General features: G+C 49.2%; 4 protein-coding genes across 4 annotated transcripts; 2 read left to right on the forward strand and 2 right to left on the reverse strand.

Annotated features, from left to right (window-relative positions):
• Positions 1–1,492: 1,492 nt before the first annotated feature.
• Positions 1,493–10,590, reverse strand: MAA_03471 (phosphatidylinositol 3-kinase-like protein; the record flags this gene model as incomplete). The annotated part of the gene is made up of 6 exons (XM_007821469.2): positions 1,493–3,950; positions 4,002–8,469; positions 8,535–8,872; positions 8,920–10,300; positions 10,441–10,509; positions 10,566–10,590. The coding sequence occupies 6 exons, from the start codon at positions 10,588–10,590 to the stop codon at positions 1,493–1,495; spliced, it is 8,739 nt and encodes a 2,912-aa protein (XP_007819660.2).
• Positions 10,591–11,192: 602 nt separating this feature from the next.
• MAA_03470 (uncharacterized protein) lies at positions 11,193–16,423 on the forward strand (the record flags this gene model as incomplete). Its single annotated transcript, XM_007821468.1, has 5 exons — positions 11,193–11,382; positions 11,441–12,052; positions 12,116–15,829; positions 15,894–16,315; positions 16,367–16,423. The coding sequence occupies 5 exons, from the start codon at positions 11,193–11,195 to the stop codon at positions 16,421–16,423; spliced, it is 4,995 nt and encodes a 1,664-aa protein (XP_007819659.1).
• Positions 16,424–17,180: 757 nt separating this feature from the next.
• On the reverse strand, positions 17,181–18,293 carry MAA_03469 (uncharacterized protein; the record flags this gene model as incomplete). Its single annotated transcript, XM_007821467.1, has 1 exon — positions 17,181–18,293. One exon carries the CDS (start codon positions 18,291–18,293, stop codon positions 17,181–17,183), a length of 1,113 nt encoding a protein of 370 aa, XP_007819658.1.
• Positions 18,294–22,853: 4,560 nt separating this feature from the next.
• On the forward strand, positions 22,854–26,126 carry MAA_03468 (DNA polymerase gamma; the record flags this gene model as incomplete). The annotated part of the gene is made up of 1 exon (XM_007821466.1): positions 22,854–26,126. The coding sequence occupies one exon, from the start codon at positions 22,854–22,856 to the stop codon at positions 26,124–26,126; it is 3,273 nt and encodes a 1,090-aa protein (XP_007819657.1).
• Between the last annotated feature and the right edge of the window lie 580 nt (positions 26,127–26,706).

Consider the following 26,706-nt stretch of genomic DNA (forward strand, 5'->3'; position numbering starts at 1 on the left):
TCAACCCTGAAGAGAATCAAGGCTCTTTATATAATTTGTCGTCTGCCTCTAAACGACCACGAACCTCGCCGTTGAACGCCCTTGCTCTCGCGTCTTCTTCACACTGGTAATCCTCACGGCTCTTTGCTTCGCCATAAAGCTGTCACTAGCTTTCGGCCCGGTCAGCAGGGGACCCGGCAATCGGCACTAGCCTCACCCAACATTGAATCTTGCTCCAAGGAAAATCCGGACTCGCCTCCAGCGGTGTTCACGGATCACGCCGGCTGCCTCGCAATGCACATTGCCGAATCACGTAGCTCGACATCCATCACATCCGCTCCCAGCTAGGCACGTTGCACTAAGCTTACAGAAGGCGCAACATTGACTACTAGGTAGTTTGACTGGAAGGATTCGCTAACAGGAGAGCACACGAGAACCTCTTTGGAGGAAATGGAGCCGGTGTGTAGTGGATGGACATTAATTTTCCGGCCCCTAAAGGAGTCGGGAGTCGGGACCTCTGACAAGCGGAGCGGTTGATTTTGTGTTACTGTGTCGTATTTTGGCAGTTTGTGTCTTGGACATGAAATCGTAACTGACCTGTCTCAGATGTTTGTGATACTAGTAATACGTATGTCCCACTGATGACTGATAGATACTACAGGATGACACCCCAGGTCAATATCTCACCGAGAGATTGACACGGTGTGTTGGAGCCATTAGTACTACTACATCGTACAAAGCACCCCATATCCCACGATACATGTTTCATTGTCAAGTCCACCACACTACGGTTTTCTCTGTATAATTACCGCCCAATTTGCATATACCGCTCTTGCCATGTCGCTTGTTCCGCTCGTGCACATCGATGCCCTTCCAACGCCAACTACCGAAACCAGCCCACGGCCTCGGCAGCTCCGGCCATTAATAGCATGGCTTCACTGACGGGTATCCCCACCTAGTTGGTGTGGAGATCTCCGCGAACTACTTGCCGGGGTATTGTCTGGTCAAGTATTTCCACTAATCACATTGTTGGAATTCTGGACCCTGTGTGATGCTGCTAGTGCCTAGTTCATGCGTTCCGATTTGGTCATCACATTTCGTGCGTCTAGTTGGATTGCCAAAGCAGGGACGAGGTAGAGACATGCTTTCAGAGCGGGTTGAATGCTGATTCACGGATGGATTGATGATGTCTCGCGAGCAAATGAGTCTAGCGTTGCTGGCTCGGTTGAGAAGCAGAATGCGCAATAGCTTACTGGCTCTAATGTGCAAGAAGTGAGATGGTAATAAAGAAAACGCAGGTAGTAGAGAAAAAGGAGTGTATTTTTAAACAACAGCGCTTGAGTTTGTACATGTTCAGATCTATAATGAATTCAACACCAAAATGGGTATCTCCTAACACGCTCGCTCTAGCTCGTCTATGACAAAAAGACAGTAAAAATCTTGACCATACATTTACGCATACGCAGCCCATCCTAACAAGTCTCATGTCAGTCAATGTTCCCGAATTTCTCTCTCATCGGGATTTCTTACCAGAGTACAATACAGCCAGGTTACGTTCGTCTGTAGCCATGTTGATCAAGTCATTGACTGTTGCCGTTACACTGAGAGTCTTTGACAACTTCTTCCTCACAACCTCGAGTGCTCGATCTGCTTCAGAAGGCTCGTTCGTCCGGCCATTTTGCTTTTTCGCCTTCTTTGCCTCTGCTGTGTCGCTAGGTTCCGGCTCCTCTCCGCCACCCTCTTCGTCTCTGGCTTTCTGGAGCTTGGCTAGTCGGAGCGGTGATATTGACCAGGTGTACAGAGGGTCGTATCGCAGGACATCCAGAATCGTCATGATTGAGTACTGCTCCTCTCGCAATGCATCAAGTGTGAATTCGCAGCAACGCCTGAAAACACCTTCGGTTTTGGTGATTCCCATACCGTCTACAATGTCTCTAGTCAGCCGGAAAGGGACCAGCTCTGGCACTGGGAGAATACGACCAGCCTCGAAGGCCACACCAAGATCAATGTGCACTGCCTCACCAGTCCGGGAATCTAGAAGAATGTTGTGGCCATGACGGTCACCCAGTCCAAGGACGTGGCCCAGCATAGAAATCGCTGCAGTGCTCCGTGTATACGCCAATCTTCGGACGAACCATTCATCCGGATCGACAAAGTACTCCATGAAGAAATATCTCATTACGGGATGAAATCTGTCGGTTACTTTGCGGTACGTGCTTAGACGCGTTTCAGTTGTTCTGTTCTGCACATTGAAAATCTCTTTACGGCACTGCGAACCCTTGAGATCCCTCGGGTAGTATCTCTCATGTGCTGGCATGAGAAACTCATGCAACGGAATCGTGTTTGGGACGAACTCAATTAGACCAGATGATGCCGTAAGTGGCAAAACTTTGTAGGTCCTGATGCCAAGGTTTCTTTGTTGCGTGCTTCGGTGCAGCTTCAAAAGAGACGACACGGCGGCAAACACTTGCTCCATGATTGCGTCCTGCCGCAGATCGTCATGGCCGCCTTTGACCAACTGTTTATACCTGATCCCATTGGTGCCGACAGCAGTAATGATCTTTGGTGCGCTGACTCCCGACGCAATTGTCATTGTGGGCTCCAGCTTAGATATAAAGGGAACATTGGAGTAGTCTTTGGTGACTGAGACCTCAATGTGCAATGTTGGGGGAGGAATACGATATCGTGCAAGGTAACTGACCAGGTACTGCCCTGCTGCAGAATCCTTAAGCGGAATCTTGGCTCCAGACTTGTACTTGTTAGGGTTTCTTTCCATTGCAAGGCCGTGGTAGTACTTGCTCGTCTTATCAATTGACAACCAAATATTTGCGACTGACTTGTTTGCGGAGAGTTTTTGCGCAACTTTCTCTGTTGCTCTAACTCTCTGTACAGCCACGTCATCTTTTTGCTGAGCTCGAGCTTTCGTTCCTGACCAAATCTGATACATCCCGTGGTAGGGATGGTCAATACAGATGGTGCAAATGAGCTCAAAGAGCAGTTTTTGGAATGTGCCCTCCTGACTTTGAAGCCGAGAGGTCAGCTGATTCATCAATGGTGCAAACTTTCTCGTGGGGACAAGGGACAAATGCTTCATGACGGCCTTATTTGTTGATTCCTCAGCAGACCTCTCTAGCCACAATGCCGTAAAACGCAGCGCATCATTGTCGTAGTCATCCGATGAGATAAGAGAGAGCAGATAATTTTCCAAGCTAAGCTGAACAAACTCACTTCGCGTTTGCTCTACTCGCTTCAGCTCCTTCTCATCAAGCTCTAGCCACTGCTTCTCTTTGGAGAGGACGTGTGCATACTTGGCTTTTAGTTGACTTTCTTTGGTCGAGTCAATGAGAGCCTTGAGATCCTTGACTTCATCGTTCTTGGCTGCGCGCAAATTTTGCAATCTTGCCAAGTCCTCAAGCCCGTCTGGGTCCTGCAGTTGTTCATCGCAGAAGGTAGCAAATTGATGATAGACCGATCCTGCCTCACTGCTGCCTTCTCGTTTTAACTCCTTCAGCGCTGGACCAAGGTAAGTTTTTTGAATGTCGTGAGGGTTTTCCAGGCGAGCTAGGGACACTTTGTGTCCAATCTTGGAAAGGAGATCGGACCTATTGACCCGAATGCTCTGTTTTGGTAGCGATGACTCCTTGTCAATTGCTTGCAGCATACGAATTGATGTCCCCATTTCACCGTGATCCCACAGCGAATTGGCGACCTCAATTTTGATGGCGGCATCAACGTGCAAATTCAAATTTTCGCACAATGGAATCATATCAGAGAGTGCAGTTGCAATATTCAGGGACTCCTGAGTCGCTTGGTGGTATCGATAGATTCCAGATGACAAAATCATTGATTCCACTTGCATTTGCCGCAGCACATCTGCTGACATCTTGGCATGTTTTAACAAGCTGATATGCTGGCAAACCATACTGATTGATGTCTCTCTGCAAGATAGAACTTGACCAACATCGCCATACCTGTGGCAATTAGCATCATATGTGTGTCGGTGTGCTCTCTTAATCACTCACATTCCACTTCGCATCCATTCGGAGCGGTTCTTGAACTTTGTTATCATGCTGGGAACCTCGGACGGGTCTGCGATATTCAGCACGTCATCTAGTTCCGTGAGAGCTGCTAATGCGGCCAGACGGCCCCTAAGAGCCGTTGCATTGAGGTTGCAATTCGCGATGTTTTTCATAATACCACCGAAGCCTTCATAAATAGCGGCTTGAACATCTGACAAGACCGTGGAATTGTGAATGCTTTGGTATGCTTGGTATAGAATTACAGCGTGGTGTTCACTATTTCCCGGCGCAGGCAAGTTCCACATCTGCAATCGCCTTGCTGTGGTGAAAGTATTGTCAACAGATGGATTGCTCACCCCAAGGCTTTCCTGTGTTTGAAGTATCGAGTGAGCTAAGCCAGAGAGCCCCAACGTTCCCAGTGCTTTAACGAGAGCTTGACCATCTCTTTCTGCCTCTCGACGCCGCAGGCGAATATGGCTATCGTATTGCGCACCTCGAAAGGCAAGGCTCTTTGACCCTTCATTTTCATACTCCACTCGAGCAACAACCTTTGACAAGCTTGCATCTTCCGGTAGACCGTAGTACGTATCGGGATCATCAATATTTTCAAATATGTTCAGCAGCACGTCGTTAATGTCGTGTTCTCGGTGCGCCGAAGATCTCCGAGATGGTCGTGAAACCTCGGAGGAGGCCAATTCCGCAAAGAGCAGAGCCGTCTTGTGCATGCCACATCGAGACGCAGAAGCGGCTGCCGCTGCATAATCAATATCGAGCCAGTGCATTCGATCTGCAATAGACGACTCCTTGGGATACTCCTGAGTGCGGAGATAAAGGATGGTGTTAATCAGCAACTTCAGGTTCTGTTGTGCCGTTGGCCTATCGTCTCGTAGCCACTCCTTCATTGCCGATGACAATTGCCGTTTGGCCGTCTGCTGTTGTTCGATTTGGAAGCACAAAACTAGATGCACAATAAAAGGGAACGCTTTTTCGGTAAACCCAGGTACTTCGGTTAAGACTGGTGTCAAAACCGATAGCAATATTGAATCTGAAACAGTCGAAACCAAATGAGTACTGATCCTTCGCAACCAGCTTGGAGATGAAATACTGTCTTCCCAGACAAATTGCCCGCCGTCTAATTTCGAGTCCTGTGTAGCCTTCGTATCTGGAGAACAGAAGCTACCCCATTGTGAGGCTGTGAAAAGGCTCTCAGATAAGCTTCTTTGACATGCGACAACCAAAGGTTCATCCTCATCTTCTATCGCTTGCGAGACTGCCTTCCGTAGTGCTGCCTCTGCTAACCCAGCCATCATTGAATTTTGGTCTGCTGTAAGATCTTGCAGGAGATATAGTAGCCCCATCTCTGATCCATTGGGGCTTGGAGCAACGTGACCGTAAAAGCTTACGCCGGATTCTTTAAGCACATCTTCTGGGATATCTCCGGATGCAGCAAACGAGCGGCCAACGACACGTCCTGCCCAAGACAGGTAATTTTTGCTAAGATCTTGCGCTTCACAGCTTTTCCACACACTTGACGCCTGCTCAATTGCAGCAGCATCAGTTTCGACAATATCTTCTCGAATTGTGGCTGGTATCGTGAAGTCTCCGCAAAGCAGCTTTAACGCAAGCTCGCGCGATGATTCATTTAGCAAGCGACTTCCAGTGGCACCATCTCTCAGAATATCAAGAAGTAGTTTACTCTCTGATGTACCTTTCTCGGCGTTGCCGGACGATCTGATGCGGGCTGCGGAGTAAGTTATCGATTTGAATAAATTACATTGTTCGTCATCTTGAAAGGAAGGTGAAACGTAGTCAGACAAGTATTTACTGAACCAATCGTGGAACTTTTGCGTCTTATTCATTGTGGCTTTGAACTGGCTCTCTTGGGTTGTGCTGGACTGGCTTGACTCGAGAAAAACTCGTAGAGAAGCAAGAGTAGATAAAGCATATCCCGCGAGGAAGGACGGTTTCTGGGTCAGATATTCTCGCCCCCCAGTCAAAAGATATTGGGTCAAACCCAGGGCGTCGTCAGCGCATTCTGCATCGACTATGAAACCGCGAACTGAGTTGAGTAACATTTCGAGGCAATATGATTCCAGCGCCACTGGGCCTGCCAGACAAATGACTAGCCTGACTTTTCGAAGAACAGAGCAAGCGTGGAGGGAGCCCAAGGCTGGGTGGACAGTGTTGAATAAGCTTCTTGTCACCGACAGAACCAACGCAGGCGTCCACAGGTCTTGAAATTGAAACTCGGTGCCTTGGCAAAGCCTGAAAATATCGTGAATAATATATTTGGCTCGAAACATGGGCTGCTGATTCGGTGGAAGCTTACTGGACGAGCAAGCCAACTTCTTGATCGATTCCAGATTATCTGCTGCATAGCAGATATCTTCGTGTTTTCGAAAAATCTTTTCCAGATTATCTTCTTGGTCAATTAGATCGAAAAATGTTGCAATAGTATCAACAAGATTGATGTATATTGCTTCCATGTAGCCTTTACCTCCCATCTTTTTTCGAATGTAATCTTCGCCCTTCTCATTACGGGTCTCACTGAAGGCATCTCCATAGGCCATGCTATACGACAAGGCGGTGGAAAAGTTTCGCTTGATCAAATCTCCTTCGGTCATTCCGAGCAAATTGGCCAAGGCAGCACTTGTTGACTCCTGAGTTCGCATCACCGCCAACGCAATAGCCTCTGCCTGGGCAGATCGCAAGAGATCTTCCAAATCTTTAAACCCGAATATAGCAAAGGGAATGTCGTTAATGGAATCATGTTCCATCCAGGTGTAGAGCAACTGGCGCGAGAATAGTCGGAAAAGCTCTTTCGGTGATTTCAACTTGAGCGTACTTGATATATCGGCAAGACACCACTTTGCATACTCGATAGACTGCGAAATCTTCCCTGGTGTCTCGAATATGTGATATATGCATCGCCGCAGTAAAGTTGGCCATCTGCAGGCCAACTTGGATAAAGCAAGAAGCCTGAAGGCAATACCGGATGTATCTGCAGGATTGGTTGGCAAGCTTGCGAGAACATCGACGAATATTTCATCATGAAGCATCAATATAAACAAATCAAATATTCCAGCAATTCTGTCCGCCACGAAGCACTTCACTTGCATCGAACCAGTGCTAAGAATGTTGAGTAATGACGTACGACATGAAGCCAGACCTAAGTTGGTGCCGTACGCCGGATTTGCGCTGAGCAATGAGAAAAGCAAACGCGCCATTGACATTTGAGCCTTGGCAGAAAAGAAATTAGAAGGTAGGCACACCTTGATAAAATAGTTGTATAAATCGCCGACGCCTTCCGCAAGATCTTGATTATCATTCAACCAGATATTATGCAGTCCATCAAGGACATCTATGCACGTCGTAAGCGCCACCTCGCAGCATTGGTAGTCAGACGTAGAGATAATTGATCCTAGTCTTTGAATAATATTGTAGGCACTCTCTGAGCCCACAACTAAATCAGAGTTGGAAATTTCCAACAGTAGAGCCTGACAACACAATAGGTCATCGTCAGACATCAGCAGCAAATCGTCAATCCACGCTTCGGGAAGCAGACCAATCTGACTAGAGTCATCATGGATGGCACGAAGCAGCCCTAGTCGCATTCTTGTCTCCACGTGGAATACTCGTGGGCTTGTAGACAACTGAACATTTTGCCTCGGTACGGGCATAGGGTTCGAAGCAGACGTGGCCCTGCTGCTCTGCGAGTCAAATTCGTCGTCGAGATCCATCAGACCCAAGCTTGTACCAACAGCTGTGCTGGACTGCCTATGATCAAGTACTCTTGAAATAGTTGTTAAAATATGGAGAAAGGAGGAGTGGTGTGAATGCGATCTGTTCAAATCGGCAGTTGTCATACCAGGCATACAGGGCCGTAACACTCGCAAGGTAGCATCCACAAAGGCCTCCGGTTCGACAGAGTCTAATGCGACTACCAGGCTTCGCTCCGCTAGATCAACAAGGTTGGATTCCATTGAGGTTGATTGGGGCGTGTTCAAGTCAGCAAACTGGGGGAGCAGAAGCGACCCAACGATGCAGGCAGATAATAAGCTCTGGAATCGATCTAAAGAAATCTGAGTCCCCCCATCGCTGGGCTTCTTCAACCATGTACTGCACAGTTCGACCAGATCATCGAATTTCGGAGAGAAGAGCTCAAATGCAAGCTTCTTGGACGGGTAGAAACTGTGCGAATCTGCTGCAGGTTGAAGCTGTCGGCCGGAGTCCGAACGGTAGATGCATGGCTGGATGTCGTAGCTTGGTTCTCCACGCTTCAATAACAGTAAATATTCATTAAATCTCGCCATTTCGTGTTGCGTTCTCCACGTAGCCCCCAGAGACGTCCCCGAACTAGCGGCTATTTCATTCCAGCGCAATGGTTGGACGCCACAACATACTCGAAGCAGGTTAACGAGTTCCAGAGGCTGGATAAGAACCGAGACGGAGGACGCAAAGGCTGACTCGTCTGAATATATTATTAGAATGAATGTAACAATGGCGATTAATATGATTTCATGGAAGATAACTCACTTGGATTCCATTTTAGAAACACCCATCTTATTATATGATTAGATGTTGCCTGACTCGCACTGGGCAGTCGTGCATTCCGAGCATGTAAGAGATGAAGCATTAGGGCAAGTGAGGTATCACAAACCAGGCCAGGCCCATTTACATCAGCCGTTGTGACGATACCGTCTATATCCTCTGAAATAGTATTGTATGGAAGTAAATCCTTTTCAATGATTCGGTGCAGAAGCAAACAGGCCGCCCGGCATGTTGTTGGGATGCTAACCGATCTCACAGCCAAATGCCAGAGCTGTTTCCATTGATCTCCATCCAATTCACTCATCCGAGGCAACGATGCACAGCTGGGTTGGTTAGCTTGTGTTGACAAATTTCATTCGAATTCCCTTACCTGGCTGATGCGACCAAGGCCCATGATGCTGTAATTGGATCTTTGTTGGAGACATATGTGACTAGATCGTCTAGGATCGAGGTGAGATCTTCGCCTGCAATGCCAAAACCTTCGACCAGAAAAGGCAATAACTGAAGTGCAGTTCTTTGAGTCCCCACGTCTCTTGATCTGAGCTTCAGTCTCAGGCGGCTCAGGCATTCCCGAGTCCGTTGTCGCTTTCGTGGCTGCTCGCTGTTACCCGCAGTATCCCTTGCCGAAATGCCGCCGCGCGTCAAGAGAATACTCTCTAGGAATGAAAGGTTCTGCACAAGTGCCCAGTGGCCTTCTCCTTCGGAATTATGGTTTCGTATTCCAAACAAGCTCAAATGCATTGTGCTACTTGGCAGGGCCGACTGGTTGAAAGTAAGATCGTGCAGCTGGAGCCGAAACGGTTCACCTCTTTTAGAGTATTCTTGCCATAGGGGATCCACAAGGTTCTCAATGTCATTTCGAATCTCCTCGTTCCATTTGCTGGATATATGCTCAATATGTGGATGTGCCAGGTATATTGTCTTGGAAATCTCACTTCGCAACCCCTTTATGAGCTCGTCTTGGGAGACCTTCTCGGCCCTCCACCAATAGCTCATCAATGGTAGAAGTTTCTTCACTAAAGAAAGTCCGTATTCAAGATCGTCAGCTTGAGTACGTGCAAATATTGTATTGCAAATTGAGAAACACATTGCCTGCATAGATCCAAGACTAAGGTGCTTCATGTTAAGGACGCGAATGGCTAGTTCCGTAACGTTTCTTCCTCGCCGTCCTATGGGTGCATTTGATGCTTGACTCAAATACTGGAGACCTTCAAGAGCATCTCTGAGCGGCTCACCCTCAGCAAGGCCTGCTCGCTTTTGGCCTTGATTCGAGGTATTAGATCGAATGATGGAGCGTGGTGTCGAGGCATCTGGAGCAGGAGAGGGGCGTGCCACAGATGTCAAACTACTGTGAGCTTCACTAGGAATAATATAGGCGACTATATCAAGTAGAAAGTCAACACAAGCTTCCCAGGGCTTTGCATCTTGCCTGGCCAGGAACTCAACATGCGGCTGGCGTGAGAGCACCTCGGACAAGGCCTTGACATAATCTTGTATCAGGGGTGCAACAAAATCACCATCTGGATCCGGCAAAACTTGCGTGATGTGGTCTATAAGAGCTAACAGGGTTTTGCGTCCTAGTTTGGGGGCACCTCTAGCAGCGGTCATGCGGATAGCCGAAGCACACTTGGTCAGGCGGGCAGCGGCTACCTTGCGAGCAGATTCTTTCTTGCTTTTGTCATACAAGGCGGGCCTGTCGCGGATCACAACATTAAATAGGGCCTCGAATATTTGATGATAGCTCTTGTCACCTAGATCGGCACTTTCAATTGGTGAGATGGGTGGTACAAATCCATTACGGTGGGAGTTAACATACAGATTAACAGTCCGATTCCTGGGATTCAATAAAGAAATCAACTCTGCTATGGTTAGAAAAGGGGCGCAGTTGGACAGAAGAGCCAATCCAACTCACCATCTACAGCCTTGTCACAAGCCTTGATAGACCCCGACTTGACGTCGCCTGGACAGATGGTTAGCTATGGACCGCGCGAGCAGGAAGGAAGCTGGGGGTATTACTGGTCAGGCTCATGACCGTAGACATATGTGACGAAGACATCGTAAGCGACGATGTTGTGGCTGTTTAAAATGAGATGCCTGTCAACATTGCGGTCGCTGCCTGTGGATCTGGTTGACGAAGGCGATGGGGGCTTATGCAACTGAGATGCGATCTTTGCTAATCGTCGACATGGTACAATCAATTATCCATGGCTCTGAAGAATTGATGTCTTTCGTTATCCTTGGGTCCAAGTTACTGAAATTAGAGGTCCGTTTTCTGCGAAATCTTTGCGCCAATGTTCCTGGTGCCTGTTGTCGCATTGAGTTGCGGGAAGCTCTCAGCTCGGAGAGCTCTGGGAAATAGACCCGGCAGAATCCACACCGCCTTTGTCGATGTTTACTTCGACCCGCACCTTTTTTGAAGCTGCGCCGTTACCCAATCGTTGATGGTTTTGCTCGCCGCCAGCAGGGATGGGAGCAGCGAGGCTGCAGAATATCGAAAAAGACCTGTTGTGAACCTCGTTGCTGGACCGGATACGCAACAATTACCACCTGATCCCCAAAGTCGTCTCTACCGCCGTCCGGTGACAAAGTTGGTTCCCGCGCAATTCCTGATATTTCAACATGCGATAGCGCCCGCCACCAAAAATGGCCGAAGTTATGATTTTGGATGCATTGCAGGCCTTTCACCGAGAACTGGTGGCCTTGCGAAGCGGCTTTGGAGATGCAACCGAAAGCCTGAACAACGAACTACTGGTGCAGACATTCGAAAAGGAGTTGGAGAAACTGTGGGAATGCCCTGCCAAAAACGACAAGAGCCGGAACGTGGTTAAGTCAGGTAGGCTTCCAAAGCATGCCCTATGGCAAGTATTGAACACAGGACTGAACATTTCCAGGGAAACTTTCAATTGAAGAACAAGAGTTTACCATCAACGAGAAATTTCAACAAGACGCGCTTTTATTGTCCGACGAACTCGACCTCGACGAAATCGAAGCTGCAAAATGCCTCCTCGAATCGCAAGATGACCCATCTGTTCTGGGTCGATCTCTTCTGGAATGTGGTATCATTCGCTTTCACCAACAGCGCAAATATACCTTGGACGCGTTGAGGCTACTGCTGGAATTGGATAGCATTGAAGACGATGCAGAAGAATCCGGGGCTCTGGAAACCATCAAGATGTTTGTCACGGCTAGGTTGTTTCAATCGCGAACCGGGGGGGCCAAGCGATACGTGCCACGTTGCATGGCAGCCATGGGGAAGATTAAAAGCTGGCTACAACGGCTGGCAGACAAGATTGCTGCCGCGCAAGCTCTGAGTCAAGTCAAGCCCGACCAGCTATCTGAAGAGGTGGAAACCATTGAGTTTTCTCGGGTGAGCTTGATACAGCAGCACGAGCTTTTGGGTGTTGTCCTCTGCCGTCTCGTTGAGAAGAGACAAGCAGATGTGTCGGATTTTATGGACTTTGTCTCTACGCTAAAGAAGTTGGACAAGTACGATAATCTTCTTGGTTCGTACAAGCCCTCCACGAGCATGAATGAAATTCTCTGACGCAATTACTAACGAGCAATAGCACATTTGGTTCCTGCAATGGGAGCCTATATCTCAGTTTTCGGATCCACTGAAGGGGGTTATGATTTGATTAAAGTGCGAGAGGTGCATAGCAAGCTCTTTCCCACCGCAGACGATTCAACTTGGCCGTTACCACATTTTCATGCCGCATTCAGGGCCTGGTGGCTCGCCGAATACAGTGGCTTTTACCTTGATGATCCGCCTGAGGCAGCTATTCCCCCAGGAACCGACCTAGACGAAGAAGATCGCCAGCGATCGAAACAGTTCCTCGACGCCCTGAAAGATGGTGCCTTTGACTTTTTGCTCTCAGTTGCTGGAGATGTTAAACCAGCTGACTGGCACGACTCAGTTCGTGTGGGCATGCGAAATTGGCTCACAAGAAAGTCGTCTGCATTAACAGCCGATTCCGTGCAATTTGCAGGATTCTTTCAATTGTGTCTCATGTCACAAATTGAAGTGTTTGTAGATGCATTCATATCAAACCTTCCAGACGTCTTGAGAAAACTCAGGGTAGAGGAGGACGAGCAAAGACAACTTAGCCAGGCACATGAGCAAGACCTAGACTTGGAACGATTCCTCCTTATCATCGCTTACTCTTATGAAGGACGTGCAGAGGCGGCTGCGAACTTCTGGTCAGACCCAGACAGTAATCTCGCAGGCTTCATGCATTGGGCATCCAGGAGAGCTTCGACGCCCCTGGTCACAGCTTTTTGTGAAATGCTTCAAGCAATAGCTGGAAACGATGATTGCGCCACGGCTGCGCACGAATTTCTTCTCGATGACGGCCACCAATCTTCAGGCAAAATGAGAAGATCTCAGTCATTGACTTGGACACAGATCTTTAGAGAGCTGGACTTCTTTTCTGAAAAGATCAGACAAAAGCCTACAACAACACAGACATCACGGTACCGCAGTGGTAAGCCAGCGAATGAACATGTCGAGACAGAGCCGGAATCGGCCATGATGCTTGAGTGTTATCTACGTCTAATGGCCAAGCTTGCTACTGAGAGTGAAACCTCGCGGCTATTTTTACTTCAAAATGCAAACTACAATTTGGTCGACGTGCTGTACGAATTAGCTAGCAGTCCAGTTCCCCCAAGGCTTCGCGGATGCGTTTTCATGGCACTCAAAGCTCTCATGTCTAGGAAAACCATACAAGAAAGCCACACAATGTGGACGTGTCTGGAAAATTGGATCACTGGTGGTTATGCAGGACCTGTTGCAGGACCCCTGAGACAAGCCCAACCCGCGCCTCTCATTTCGATGGATAGGATCCTGGATGAAATGAGCAGTGGATTCGAAGATCCAGAATCGTTCGTTCAGTTGCTGTTGTCACTTGTTTCACCGGCAATAGACAGTAGCCCCTTGAATGACAGTCTACCATTTCCCGAAACCCTGGGTTCAAATTCACGAAATCCTGGCGTCGAGGTATATGTTGACTTCGTGATGGGATTGGTTTTCGCAAACAAAGCACAAGAGCTGCAGGACAAACACCAGTTGCGAGTGCTGAGGCTAAGTTGTCTTGATTTTATGCTGACTTGTTTGTCGACATTCAATGAAGATTTGATTGTGATTGCAAACGAAACCACAATCATGATTGACTCCGTCATCTCGACCACCGATCTTGCAACCTACGTTCGGAAGCATCCGTTTGCGAGGGTCATGGAATGGATGTTCAATGACAAGGTCATGACGGCACTGTTCAACACAATTCACCAAGAACCTGCGGATGTGGGCAATGCCGCTCCTGACTCGCCCTTAATTCTCGGTATATTGAGAGCTGTTGAAGTAATTTCCAAGGTTCTTGACCTGGAGGCGACGTATCTTGATTTAGTGAGACCGCTCATCAAAACACAACCCGGAGCTAGACGCCAACCTGTTACCAATGCACCGTATGCCTCTTTCCAAGATGGGCTTGTCACTAGACTGAATCTTGTTGTGGACCTTGGAAATTACTGCGGCATCGGACACCCAGCTCTTACCTTGGCCTGCCTCAAACTTCTGGAGAGAATGTCCTCATCATCAAAGATTACAGCAACTTGGTCAGGGTCTGGTCGCCAATCGCACCGTAACAAAGCCATTGTGGCCATGGAAGCAAATGGCGAACATGAATCGATTTCAAGATGCTTTTCGTCGGAGCTCATGGCACCACTAGAAGCGGGACGTGAGGCGGATTCCCCAAACTACATTACGAAAATCTATATCCTAGATTTCCTCCTTCAGTGTCTCTCAACGACTCCAAAGGAACCAACTATTGCGCATTTGCTTCTTGGCTTCAAGTGTGGCGTGGACTCGGTCACGATTGAAAACAATAGTGCATTTTCAAATCAAACATCTTTGTTCCACACACTTCTTCGACTGTTAATGGAAATCCCGTCTGGAGATGCAGAGGGCATGAGACAATGGCTAATTGCGATCAAGTCAAGGGTGATGCGTATTCTCCACATTCTTTGGGGCTCACCTCTTTCGGCGCCTTGGGTGATTAATGACCTGAGAGAAAATGAGTTCCTGTTCCACCTTCTCATCCGCGAAACAGTCATTCAGCCTGAACTGCCTTGGGAAGGCCAGAATGTAGCAACATTACACTTCCCCGTTACCGATGGAGCCTCTACCCTCGTCGATTTCCTGACAATAAGAAGCTTGACGCTGGAATATATGGCCATGGAGTTGTGTATGATTTCTCAGGGTCGAATTCCTAGCACAAAGCGACGGATTTTCGAGGCTCTGAATGGACAAGTCACAGGAGACGGCAACCAAGTCATACAAACACCAACTGTGTTTGACTTGTTCGATTTCCTACTCCCGGAAGGGATCTGGGATATCCCGCCTCCTCCGATCCAGTTTTACAAAGACGTGGATATCACCATCTGCGTGGAAAATGATGCCGACGGAAATGCCATTCACAACATAGATCGCGTCAAGGAGATTCTTCTCTTCAAACGTGGAGAATCCCAGAGCCAGGGTAGCGTGGTATCTGTTCAAGACCTTGCTATCATTGAAAGGGAAGAAGGGATGATTATTGAATACCTCGTTTCGAATAACCGACAGAAGCAGATCGCGACCCAATGTCTGAGAGTGCTGAGGTCATGGACGCGGTTGTTACTCGTCATGATTGAGTGCAATGATTTCAAAGGCACAGCTCAGACATCCTTTTTCCTTCAGGCACTCCAAGCTGTGCTCCCTAGCCTCGAAGCATTTGCTTCAGACCGACCAAAGGAGGCTCTAGAGCTGGCGAAACTAGCCCGAGTATTGCTGTTCAAACTCGATTTGGGCAGCCAAGACATGTCAGATAAGCACAGCGGGTCCATTGGCAACCTGGTGAGCGACAAACTTTACCAACTATTTCAGATTTGTCTGCAGGCAATTGGGAAGTGGGCCGGTACAGCCGAACTCCGGTCAGTCTATTATGAGATCTGCTACCGATATCTCACCGGCATGTCTGAGCAGGGTGCGCTGAGCCCAACCCGCCCCAAAACAACAAAGACTATTCAGGTGTACGGCGAGAGGCTGATCAACGTGATTTGCGACGATGCTTATTGCGGCGAGCCGACATATCAGGCGTCAGCCCTTGTTCTTCTAAACTCTCTCGTCAATGTTGGCCGACATGAAAACGACAGTCATGTAATCGAGACCCTCAACAAGCTCAACTTTATTGGTATCCTGGTCGATTCCCTTCGCAACATCATGCAAGAATGGCAAGACGCCTACACAGCTGGTAAGCTTTTGTGCCGTCATCAACATTACGTTTTTTTTTGTCCTCAACTAATCAACACCACCAGGCCACACGGATCAGCAAAACTACCAAAACGCCCGTCTTGCGCTGCTCCTCCAAATGGCCCAATCCCGCCACGGCGCCAAATACATCCTCTATGCCAACCTCTTCCGTGCAATTGACACTAGCGGTCTCTTCACGGCCGACCCTGAGCTGCAGAGTGATGTGCAAAACTCGCGTGCCCTGGAGCAGCACTATGACCTCTTGGCAAAAGTCGTTCGTATCATTGGCGCCGCCCTCCTCAGCAGGGGAAGCCATAACATTGTCCAGGGGCGCAAATTCCTCACCGACCACAGGATGCTGGTGACGCATACACTCAAGAGAAGTGCTGGCATCGGCGGGGGTGCGGGCAACGAGGCACTGGATGAGAAGATTAGCGACCTTGCCGATGGGCTCATGGTTGTGATTGCCGCGACTGGCTTCTTGGAGGTATGTTGACAATTGATAAGTGGTCCATGGTTCTGTGTTAACGAAATGCAGTATGAGAACGAATCCGTAGTTGAGTCGATGAAGCCGAATCAAGCACTGTTCCATTAATCTTGCAGATGGCGCACGCAGATATTAATGAAGGGGGTCAAGTATACAGCAAAGTTTTCGCGCTCAGGTTGGGCGATAGAATTGGCGTTGGGAAGGTATTTTCATGAACCAAGTATCGCGACGGGATCAATTGGCAATGTGAGATAGTACACCGCCCGGAAGGGGAAAAAAGAATCATATATATACATATATATACCTTTTGGATATTTCAGGTGAGCATGTAGTGATAGGTTTAAAATAGAATAAAGTCCATTCAGGACGATGTATGTACTACCACGCGGATTCTAATTTACTCTCTGTTGTCCTTGGTGCCTTCGTCCCAGGCCATGTATAGCGGAACTTTTATGACGCCAACGTAAGTATTTCATAATTCTTTGAAATGCGTGCGGACCGCGCAATGCCCATGTGTATACTGAAGTCAAGACTAAATCGAGACCAACGATGCGTATGCACATTCGACTATATATACAAGAGACGCTCAAACTCCATTTCTTCCTAGGCCGATGAGCGGCGGGCAGCCAGGTCATGATATTTCGTCCGCTTTTCTTTTACCTTTTGACGCAGTCATGAGCTTGAGCTCAAGATGCCAAAAGCCTTTGGTTTTCGTATTATAAGCGCTCCGTGACTTGGTGTCTATCTTGGCTCTGCACATGGGGCATTTCCCCTTTGTGGCTTCGACATGGAGTGATGAGTGCAGACACTGCGCGCAGTAAAGGTGGCCTGTGGCACGTTATTAGTACGGGCTCATGTCTTTGCTTCAAGGTGAAGACTTGCCGCAGTGGGTGACAGTGAGGGTTGTGACATCATCCATGCAGATGACACACTGAAACTTGGATATCTTGATGCGATTATCTTGTTGCGGCTTCTTCAATTCTTCCGGAACCTTGTTGGCCTCGGTCAGGTCTATCGTCGTGAGCTCTTCGCCGTCGACTATTTCTGAGCCTTGGGTGGTGAGATTCTCTCCAAACAAGTCGTCGTCGTCGTCGTCATCCAAGGGTGCTGACGGCATGGCTAACGAGCCCACGGACGCGCTGTTTACGGCACCGGAACTTTGCTGCGACGTCCTCATGCGTTTATCGATGGGTGGCGGGTCGGTATCGTTGAGTATATGCTGAAATCGAGGCGGCGGCGGCGGCATCTTGTCCGAGAAGGAGGGATAGGAGCTTTGTGATGTTGCTGAATCCTCGCCGTTGTCCGTGGTGAACGAAGTGCTCTGTGATTCTCCAAGGCTGAAAGAACTGAGCTGCGTTGTAGAGCGTGAAGGTGTCGCAAGTGTCCGAGTGCAGGCTGACACTTGGCGGAGGGGAGCCGCCTCCGAACAAGGATTGGTGGTGGGAGCCGCGGGCTGAGGCTGAAATGCAGCCTGGTCTGGCTGTGGTGCCTCGCTGGCGGCTGGGTTGGACGTGAATGAAGGGTAGGTGGACGGGGAGGAAAAGTCGTTGTCGGCGAATATGCTCAGAAAAAGGTCGTCGCTGTCGTTGCTGTGCTCGTCGTTGTCGCTACTAGTTGTGGTGTCTTCGCCCCAGTGAGTGGGTGCGACAACGTTGGTGGTGATGCGGCGAAAGGAAGGTGGTCGGTAGGACGACGGCGATTGCTGTCGTTGGCGACGGGGAGTCGACGGAGAGTTTGATAATGCCGGCACGTTTCCCGCCCGCAGCGGTCTTCTTGCGGATGAATGCGAAGACGCTGTCGAGGCGTGGTGGCGAGGCGACGAAGAGCGTGCTAATGGGGAAGACTGTTGCGGCAGTGGGGGGAGGATGGGCTGTCGGTTGTTTCGTGGCGGGAGATTATCTGTGCGATGAGTGTCCTGGCATGGGTCGCTGTCCGTTTCTGTGATGATCGTTTCCAGGAGGCCTGGAGGTGAGGTCATGGTGCAAGGCGTGGCAATCCTCACGAACCAAGGTTTTCGTGTCGGACAGACAGAAGGGCGAAGTTGGCATGGCGTGGTGGTGACGGGTGCTCAGAGAAAGTGGCGACTACTTCAAGCGCGGAGGATTTGGTTGATGGAGTCAATACTTGGGGACCCGGAGGACTTGGGTGTTGGCACTTGTACACTCGAGGACATGGTAGGTCCAGGTACCTGGGCTTCTGGTGTACCGTGTGCGGTGTACGGTGACTACGGTCCACGGTCCACGGTCCACGGTCTGCGGTCTGCGGTCTGCGGTGAACTCAAGTGCCGACCAGACAACTTGACCTCCTCCATCTTAAACGGCCAGCGTTGAACCAACCGTCCTCTAGCACCCGCATATTATTATCATGTGGAATACTTCAGGTGGCCTGTGCCGGCTTGTCCGCATTCACATACACTTGGCTGTGGATTCCCAGTACTAAGTAGGCCGAAGCACGGGATATATTTCGGCATCTAAAGCTGTCTGAATAAAGCAGCGCGTCCAACTCAGATTCAAATAACCGCAAATAAATTTCAATCCTCATCATCTTTCCACGTCCATCCTAGTCAATCTCCAATTGCCAAACATCAACTGTGCAATCCAGCGTTACCGAGTACTCTAAGCCCATGACATTCTGCATCCTGTGTATTCCTATCCATACCCCGTCCCTCAAGCATTTTCATGTCTCAAACCCTAGGCGCAACTTCTCGATTCTTTAAGCTGTCCCGGCGGTCTTTAGGTTTGACCGTTGCATCATTGCAGCAATAGCGACCTTTGGTAGAGTACCGCTACCTTCCATCGCAAATGTTGACCAATTGTGAGTCGTCCCCCCACGGCAAAAGGACGTCCAGGCCAACAATCATCAAACAGGATAATGTCCCAATAGTTATCCTCTGCTTTTTCCCATTCCGTGCAAATCATGTCCAAATTCGGGACGGCTGTATCCACATAATCGATTTCGGGTAGTGGCTATGGCTCTGCGATTCGGCCTTGGCCTAGGCAAACCAAGATATAGTGTTGGAATGTCTGAAGCATCGTCGTCCTGGAAAAGGGGAAAACTTCCTCCCAGGGTAACCCAAACTCAATGTCGCGCATATGGTACTGGGCCCGACGCAGCCAGACAGCTGCCTCCAGCCAAAAGTGTGTCGTCGAGATTTTATCCATCTGCCCGTCAGTTGGTCGTACCCATCGAGATTCCAAATGTGTGTCTAGGCAAGGAAGTCTAGCAAGATTCGAGGGTCTGGACTTTCTGAACGCAGTTCATAATACCGACGCAAACCAAGTGCTATTTTTGTTATCGCTGAGCTCACAAAAGACTTATCGAGGCTTCTGTCTCCTATGGACTGCCCATCGCTTGGAATCCCAGCGATGCATATCAGGCCCTCATATATCTCCAAATAATATGGTCGGGACATTGTTGCTAGGGAATATGTATTGATAAGGAAGACCGAATTGCAATACTGTTTGAGAATGGTAGAATTTGGGCCTACAGAATGGTCGGGCGGGAGAAACCAGACAATTTATACTCGTGCATATGTAGGCAACGCTCAAGTAGTGGTTCTGGTGCCTTGGGTTGGACACGCACAGGACTATGCCTTCAAAGAATGTAAAGACGCTCATTGCTCAGGACTGTGAGTCTGTCGACGGCTGTTTATTGTAGAATTCGAAGACTGTTCAAGGCAAGTTCAACACCTGTATGGCGGTTTATGATGCATAAGCGGAACAGACAGGCTTTGTACGAAAGAAATAGGCATAGCTTGAAGATTTTTTGCCTTCCTTTCACAGAAAGACCAGTCAGCATTGAGCGCTTGCAGCTCATTCACATGTGGCACATGGGTTGAAAGAAGCACAGACAGCAACTCCAGTTGCTTTGCAAAGCCATTGTTGTCTTTAATACCACACATGCTCGAAACTGCGCTGCAGCTATATTGCAGGCTGGTTTTGTTCAATGCGACTTTTACATTGCCACGCGGTCTGGTCCAACTCCGGTTCGACATGCTCACGTAAAGAAAACCACGGCGATGAATGAACATATTCAAGCTCGAGAAACATTGATGGGAAATTACACTAAATTCACATCTTTAATTTCGGCATCTAGCATGCAGATTCATTGATAACGACCTTTAAATCCGCCATTCCTCCATGCGAGTCGCAGCTTGGCCTCTGAACTTTCAAGCTGTCAAAACACAGGACGATGAACTGCAGAGGAAGAGAGCTAAGAGGGCACACTTATAAGCTGGGTGTGGGGAATATTCGCCATTTGCCGCTATTACTGCATCTTTTTCCTCCATGGCTCAACGTTCAAGCCCGATTGACATCAGCTTCATTGTGACGGGGGTGCAGACAGTCTCAGGTGGCTGTCACTAGCGACCAGCAATGAAGTGCCTGGGCTGGAAGCAACCAGATATTTTCCGGTTTTTCACATTGACATGTCATTAATGACTGCCCAATTATGACTTTAGAGCCAGACCCGATCGTTCCCCGTGCTTCCTGGTCAGCCGCTTTGAAAAGGTTGTTCTCATCGCCTACAAACGTCCTACAAAGATGACTACTTTATTTCCTTTTTCTGGGAGTTTCTCTTAGACTCTTTATCGAACAATAAAAATATACAGTCCAATGTAACTGACTTTTTCTTAGGGGTTTGAGAGCTCAAACACTCCACAACTCCGTGGTTACTCAAGAGTCCTCCACTAAGGGGCGACCGTGGAAATGCAGGAGATTGTATTAATTACTGCGTTTGCTTTCCCAAATGTCCATCAAATCAACTCGCTATTAAATCTGATGTGTTTTAACTTTAAAATTGCGTAGTATTTGTGTATCTAGATTGTTTCTTCGCGACTCCTACCCGGTACCGCCGTTAATGTCCCACACCAGCTCATTCAAGCAGAGTCTACAGCTTTTAAATTCTATAGTCCCTAAAAAAGGGTCATGCCTTGCTCAAAGTTTTAATTAATTCTCCATGGCTCTGTTGCTGGACGACTCGCTATTAGACATTTCTAGACTAAAGAGTCTGAGTCGCTCATAGTCAGCTCGGTCAACTCGTCTCCCTTTACGATTGCACTTGACTGCTGCGAAGGCTTCTTGGCAAGAAGTAGTATTGACGCACTTCTCGACGCTTAGCTGTAAATCTGGAAGTGTGAGGCACTAGGCAAGGTTTTGGTAAAGTTGTGACTGCATCAACATTATTTATTCCCAAACCACGGGGATTCCTCCCCCAGGCGCTAGTAAATCACCGTTTTTGACGCCCGTCGATCGCCCGCTGATGGCAGTCAGGAGAAGGCAGAGTCAGGATTCATTACCACTACGAAGCCGTTGACGGGATGCAGGACATACGGTGATGGTTCCAAGAGCTTGGAGATGAATCTGCAGAGTAGAAGAATGCCGAGTTGCGGGGCCTTCAATGACCATGCATGCCATGTTTTCAGCCGTGATGACGAGGTCTCCTGCGGTTCGAAGGAGTTTAGACTCACCACAGTTGTCGCCATTTCCCACATTCCAACGACGAAGCCCCGTATGTCCAATGTTTTTATCATCTCTGCGTCTGATGAAAAGAGTAGTCCATATCAGTTCACTGGGCAGATAATGCAGTAAACAATAAGGGACGAAAAAGCAAAGAAGACAGTAATCTACATGGAGCATGTAGTTGCCTCCGGACAGAGCTCGGTGTTGCAGCGAATCAGAGTGTGTTGCGTTTTGAGGCCGCAACTTGCCATGCGAATTAGTTTATTGGGCAGGAGCCGCAGGACGGAGCAGCGACCTCCGGTGGACCTCGGACTACTCCGTACGCGCCGTTCACCTTCCGCTTTCCGGCCATATAAAGTGGGGCGTTCCGGAGTGGTGAAATGATGGCGGCAGCAGAAGAAGAAAATACAGCACAGAGCCGCAACCGGTCGCCGCTATGGTCAAACATACACTCATGCTGTAGTGCTGTAGTGCTCGTGAAGTCCGTCCAAAGTAATATTGCAGATTATGGATCGACACGAGTATTCGACCAGCTGGCGGCGTTGATCGACTTCAAGGGGCCTTGGTACTTAAGTACTTAGTACCCAGGTAGTTGTGGACCCCCACTGCAAAGAAACACAGCTCGTCGACTGGTCAAGTCGCACTTGAGGTGCCCAGTCTCCACCAAACTCCTTATAGCCCACTTGACAGCTCAATCTTGACGTCCCAGCCAACTCTTGGTTTCGCTGCGCCACATGTGTGAGCTTCATGCACGACAAACGACAATTCGCGACTCCTTCCCATCGTTCCCAGTCTCTTTCCAACCACGGTTCATGGCGCACAGTCGCTTCCACGTCATGATTAACCGGTGCTTATGAATACGCTTTGTCCTGCTGCTGGTCACGTCCAGCGCGCGTCCACAGCCAGTGTCGTGCGCATTGCTCGCCATCAGGCGCCTCGTCGGCTTGCATGGCGTGCCTATGTTCGCTGGCAGTCTGATGTCGCCAAACAGGACAATGGCAGACGTCCCGGGAGCCTAGCAAGTGAGTGCAGTGATTGTCGGCTATCCGTGTTCCTGGATTCCGACCTTGCTAACCAACATGCAAGTTCCCTCTCAGCCTAGATACAACGAAATCGGCGTGCAACTGCTGAGCTCCCATGTGTTCAGCCAAATATTTCCCGACGGGTGCGAGCCTCCCCCTGAAGACCTTGTGAAGCTGTCCAAAGATCATTTACAACGCCATGACCTGCTTGGAAAGAACACCGACGATTCCAAACCCATCGCGTTTGACCTGCCACAACTAGAGGGACGTACTCTTGATGAACACTTCTACAAACTCGGCTCCGATTGCGCAGAGCCCTACCTTTCATTTGCCAAACAATTCGCCCGGGCCAGTGTTCCTCCAAAGCCTAGAAAATGGGTTCGCCGTAGTGGATGGACCAAGTATTATCCTGATGGAAGAAGCGAACCGGTCGATGTTCCCGACGAGCACATGCTGTGCTTTGATACGGAAGTCATGTGGAAAGAGAGCCCATTTGCTGTCATGGCATGCGCCTCAAGTCCCACAGCCTGGTACGCATGGCTGTCTCCGTGGCTTCTGGGGAAATCAAAAAATGATCGTCAACTTATTCCCCTCGGTGACCCTGCCAAGCAGCGGGTGGTGGTTGGACACAATGTGGGATACGACCGTGCTAGGGTGCTAGAAGAGTACGGCATTGAGCAGTCACGAAATGCTTTCATTGATACAATGTCACTTCACGTTGCCGTCAACGGCATGTGCTCACAACAGAGGCCAACGTGGATGAGGCACAAGAAGAATCGCGAACTCCGGGAACGAGTTGCGAGCCAGACCCCCGATAACGACCTTGCAGAGCTTTTGACCAGTAAAAGTATGCATGATGAAGAGGAGCTCTGGGTAGAACGCAGTTCGGTAAATTCGCTGCGCGATGTCGCCAAATTTCATCTCAATGTGTCCATTGATAAGGCTGTGCGAGACGACTTCGGCGAGCTTGACCGCAAGGGCGTCTTGGCGAAATTAGATGAACTAATGGATTATTGCGCTGCAGATGTGGCCATCACACATCGAGTTTACCAGATTGTATTTCCCAACTTTCTCGAGGTCTGCCCTCATCCAGTCAGCTTCGCGGCCCTACGCCATCTTGCTTCCGTCATTTTACCCGTCAACAAATCGTGGGATGCGTACATTGCGAATGCCGAAGCTACGTACCACAAGCTATCTGATGCCGTCCAGGAACGACTCGTTGGGTTGACCGAGAAGGCCTTGGAAATCAAGAGTGACATAACCAAGTGGCAAAACGATCCCTGGATGAAGCAACTAGACTGGTCAGGACAGGAAGTTCGCATGGTCAAAGGGAAACGCAAGGACGATCCACCACGCCCTGCCGCCCGGCAGAAGAAGCCGGGAATGCCACAATGGTATAAAGATCTTTTCCCAAAGAATGATTCGCCTATCAACATTACAGTCCGCACGCGAATAGCCCCTCTGCTTCTTAGGCTGGCTTGGGATGGCCACCCATTGTTTTGGTCAGACAAGTATGGGTGGACTTTTCGAGTTCCCCGTGACGAATCAGCGAAATACACCGCAAAGCAGATGGTCCAGTGTGCCTTTGACGAAACGGATCTTGCTCTCCGGGATGATAGAGAACATTATTACTTCAAGCTTCCGCACAAGGATGGACCGACAGCCCGATGTGCCAATCCCATGGCCAAAGGTTACCTGCGTTATTTCGAGGCTGGCACACTGTCGTCAGAATACGAGTATGCCAAAGAAGCTCTAGAAATGAATGCTTCATGTTCTTACTGGATAAGCGCAAGAGACCGGATCATGTCTCAAATGGTAGTTTATGACAAAGATATCCCCAACAGACAGGCATCTGGACGACCACGGACCAAGTCGAAGGCAGATTCTTACGGCTTCATCCTGCCCCAAGTAATCCCCATGGGAACGATTACTAGGCGAGCAGTGGAAAACACATGGCTGACGGCCAGCAACGCAAAGAAGAACCGCGTCGGCTCTGAACTAAAGGCCATGGTAAAGGCTCCTAAGGGGTATTGTTTCGTAGGAGCTGATGTCGACTCCGAGGAGCTCTGGATTGCCAGCTTAGTTGGAGATGCGACTTTCAAACTCCATGGTGGCAATGCCATTGGTTTCATGACACTTGAAGGCACAAAAGCAGCAGGCACGGACCTGCACTCACGGACAGCTGGCATCCTAGGTATTACGAGAAACGATGCCAAGGTCTTCAACTACGGACGTATTTACGGGGCTGGCTTGAAGTTTGCGGCTACTCTACTGCGACAGTTTAACCCCAGCCTGTCCGAGAGACAAACCATGGAAGTGGCTTCGAGGCTGTATGCCAATACCAAGGGCACGAAGACGAATCGCAAGGTTATTCATAATAAGCCTTTCTGGAGAGGAGGCACAGAGTCATTTGTCTTCAATAAGCTTGAAGAGTTTGCCGAGCAAGAACGCCCGCGAACCCCAGTTCTCGGGGCTGGAATTACAGAAGCTCTCATGAGCCGCTTTATCAGTAAAGGTGGCTACCTCACGTCGCGAATTAACTGGGCCATCCAATCCTCCGGCGTCGACTATCTGCACCTGCTTATCGTCTCTATGGACTTCCTTATTAGGAGATTCAACATCAGCGCTCGCCTAGCCATTACCGTCCATGATGAGATTCGATATCTTGTCAAAGAACAGGACAAGTACCGCGCCGCCATGGCTCTCCAAGTCGCCAATGTCTGGACACGAGCAATGTTTGCGCAACAGGTTGGCATCAATGACCTACCCCAATCCTGTGCGTACTTTTCCGCAGTGGATATCGACCATGTCCTGCGCAAGGAAGTAGATATGGACTGCATTACGCCAAGTCACCCTACCGCAATCGCGCCTGGCGAAAGCTTAGACATCAGTACGTTACTCGAGAAGGGATCAGAGGCCATGCTAGACCCCGCGGTCGTTCCAGACTCGAAATCCGCACCCCAACCCGGACAATACCAGTATACCCCTCGTGTTCCCGTGATGGAGGCAATGCAGGACACGCCTGGGCATAGCTTGTCTTTCATTAAAGCACAAATCATCGATAGCGACGACGAACTTCAAAATATGGTCAAGGATATGAAGAAGGCGCAAGCTGCAGCAGGTGCTGACAAGGAGAAGCCCATGGCTAAAAGAAGCCTGAAAAAGGTGCTACCGTACCACGCACAGCCTCAACTAATCCCCATGGAAGAGCCAATGTCCGTTTCTGAGGCGCTGCGCACCAAGTATCGAAACGAGCACGATGGGAAGAACAACAAGTGGCCGTGGCCCAGAACTCCCAATAAGAGCCAAAGGACAAGCACGAGGCTTTAGCGTTGTACAATATGTGTGATAGTACCCGGAATCCATATCCGGCTGTTGTATTATGATGTTATTTATGTATGTTTGAATGGTTTGAACATTTTGGGCGGCACGCAGGCGGGGACAAGCGTGGCCGGACAGATTCTTTTCTATGTAGGGGAGTAAGAAGGAAAATGGCGTTTATAACATGCGTTGATATCAGCCTGTAGTCGCTACATAATGAAATAATTATCCAGGTTTCTAAAATCACACACCCGTTGATAGTCAAGACGCGCTAAGGCGAGATCGGCATGGAGGACATCTGGAGGTGTCTCTCAGGTGAAGCTCGCAGAGTCCAGACACTGTCAGTGCGGGGCTGCTAATCGCACTTTAACATTGGAGGGGCAGGCGGGGAAGCAACTCTCATGCCAGATGGTAAGCTGCTCCACGACTCCGTACTGCGTCACACTACTTAGTTCGTCATACGTACAGAGTAGTACCGACGGCAAGTACTCACATGTGCAAGCTCAAGACTGTGTCTCAAGGTGCTGCATAAAGTCATGCAAACCAAACTCCTTCATCACTAATTTGAGCCACCCAGACCTGAGCTGCC

This window comes from Metarhizium robertsii, assembly GCF_000187425.2.
Source record: "Metarhizium robertsii ARSEF 23 chromosome Unknown MAA_Scf_3, whole genome shotgun sequence".
NCBI lineage: Eukaryota > Fungi > Ascomycota > Sordariomycetes > Hypocreales > Clavicipitaceae > Metarhizium > Metarhizium robertsii.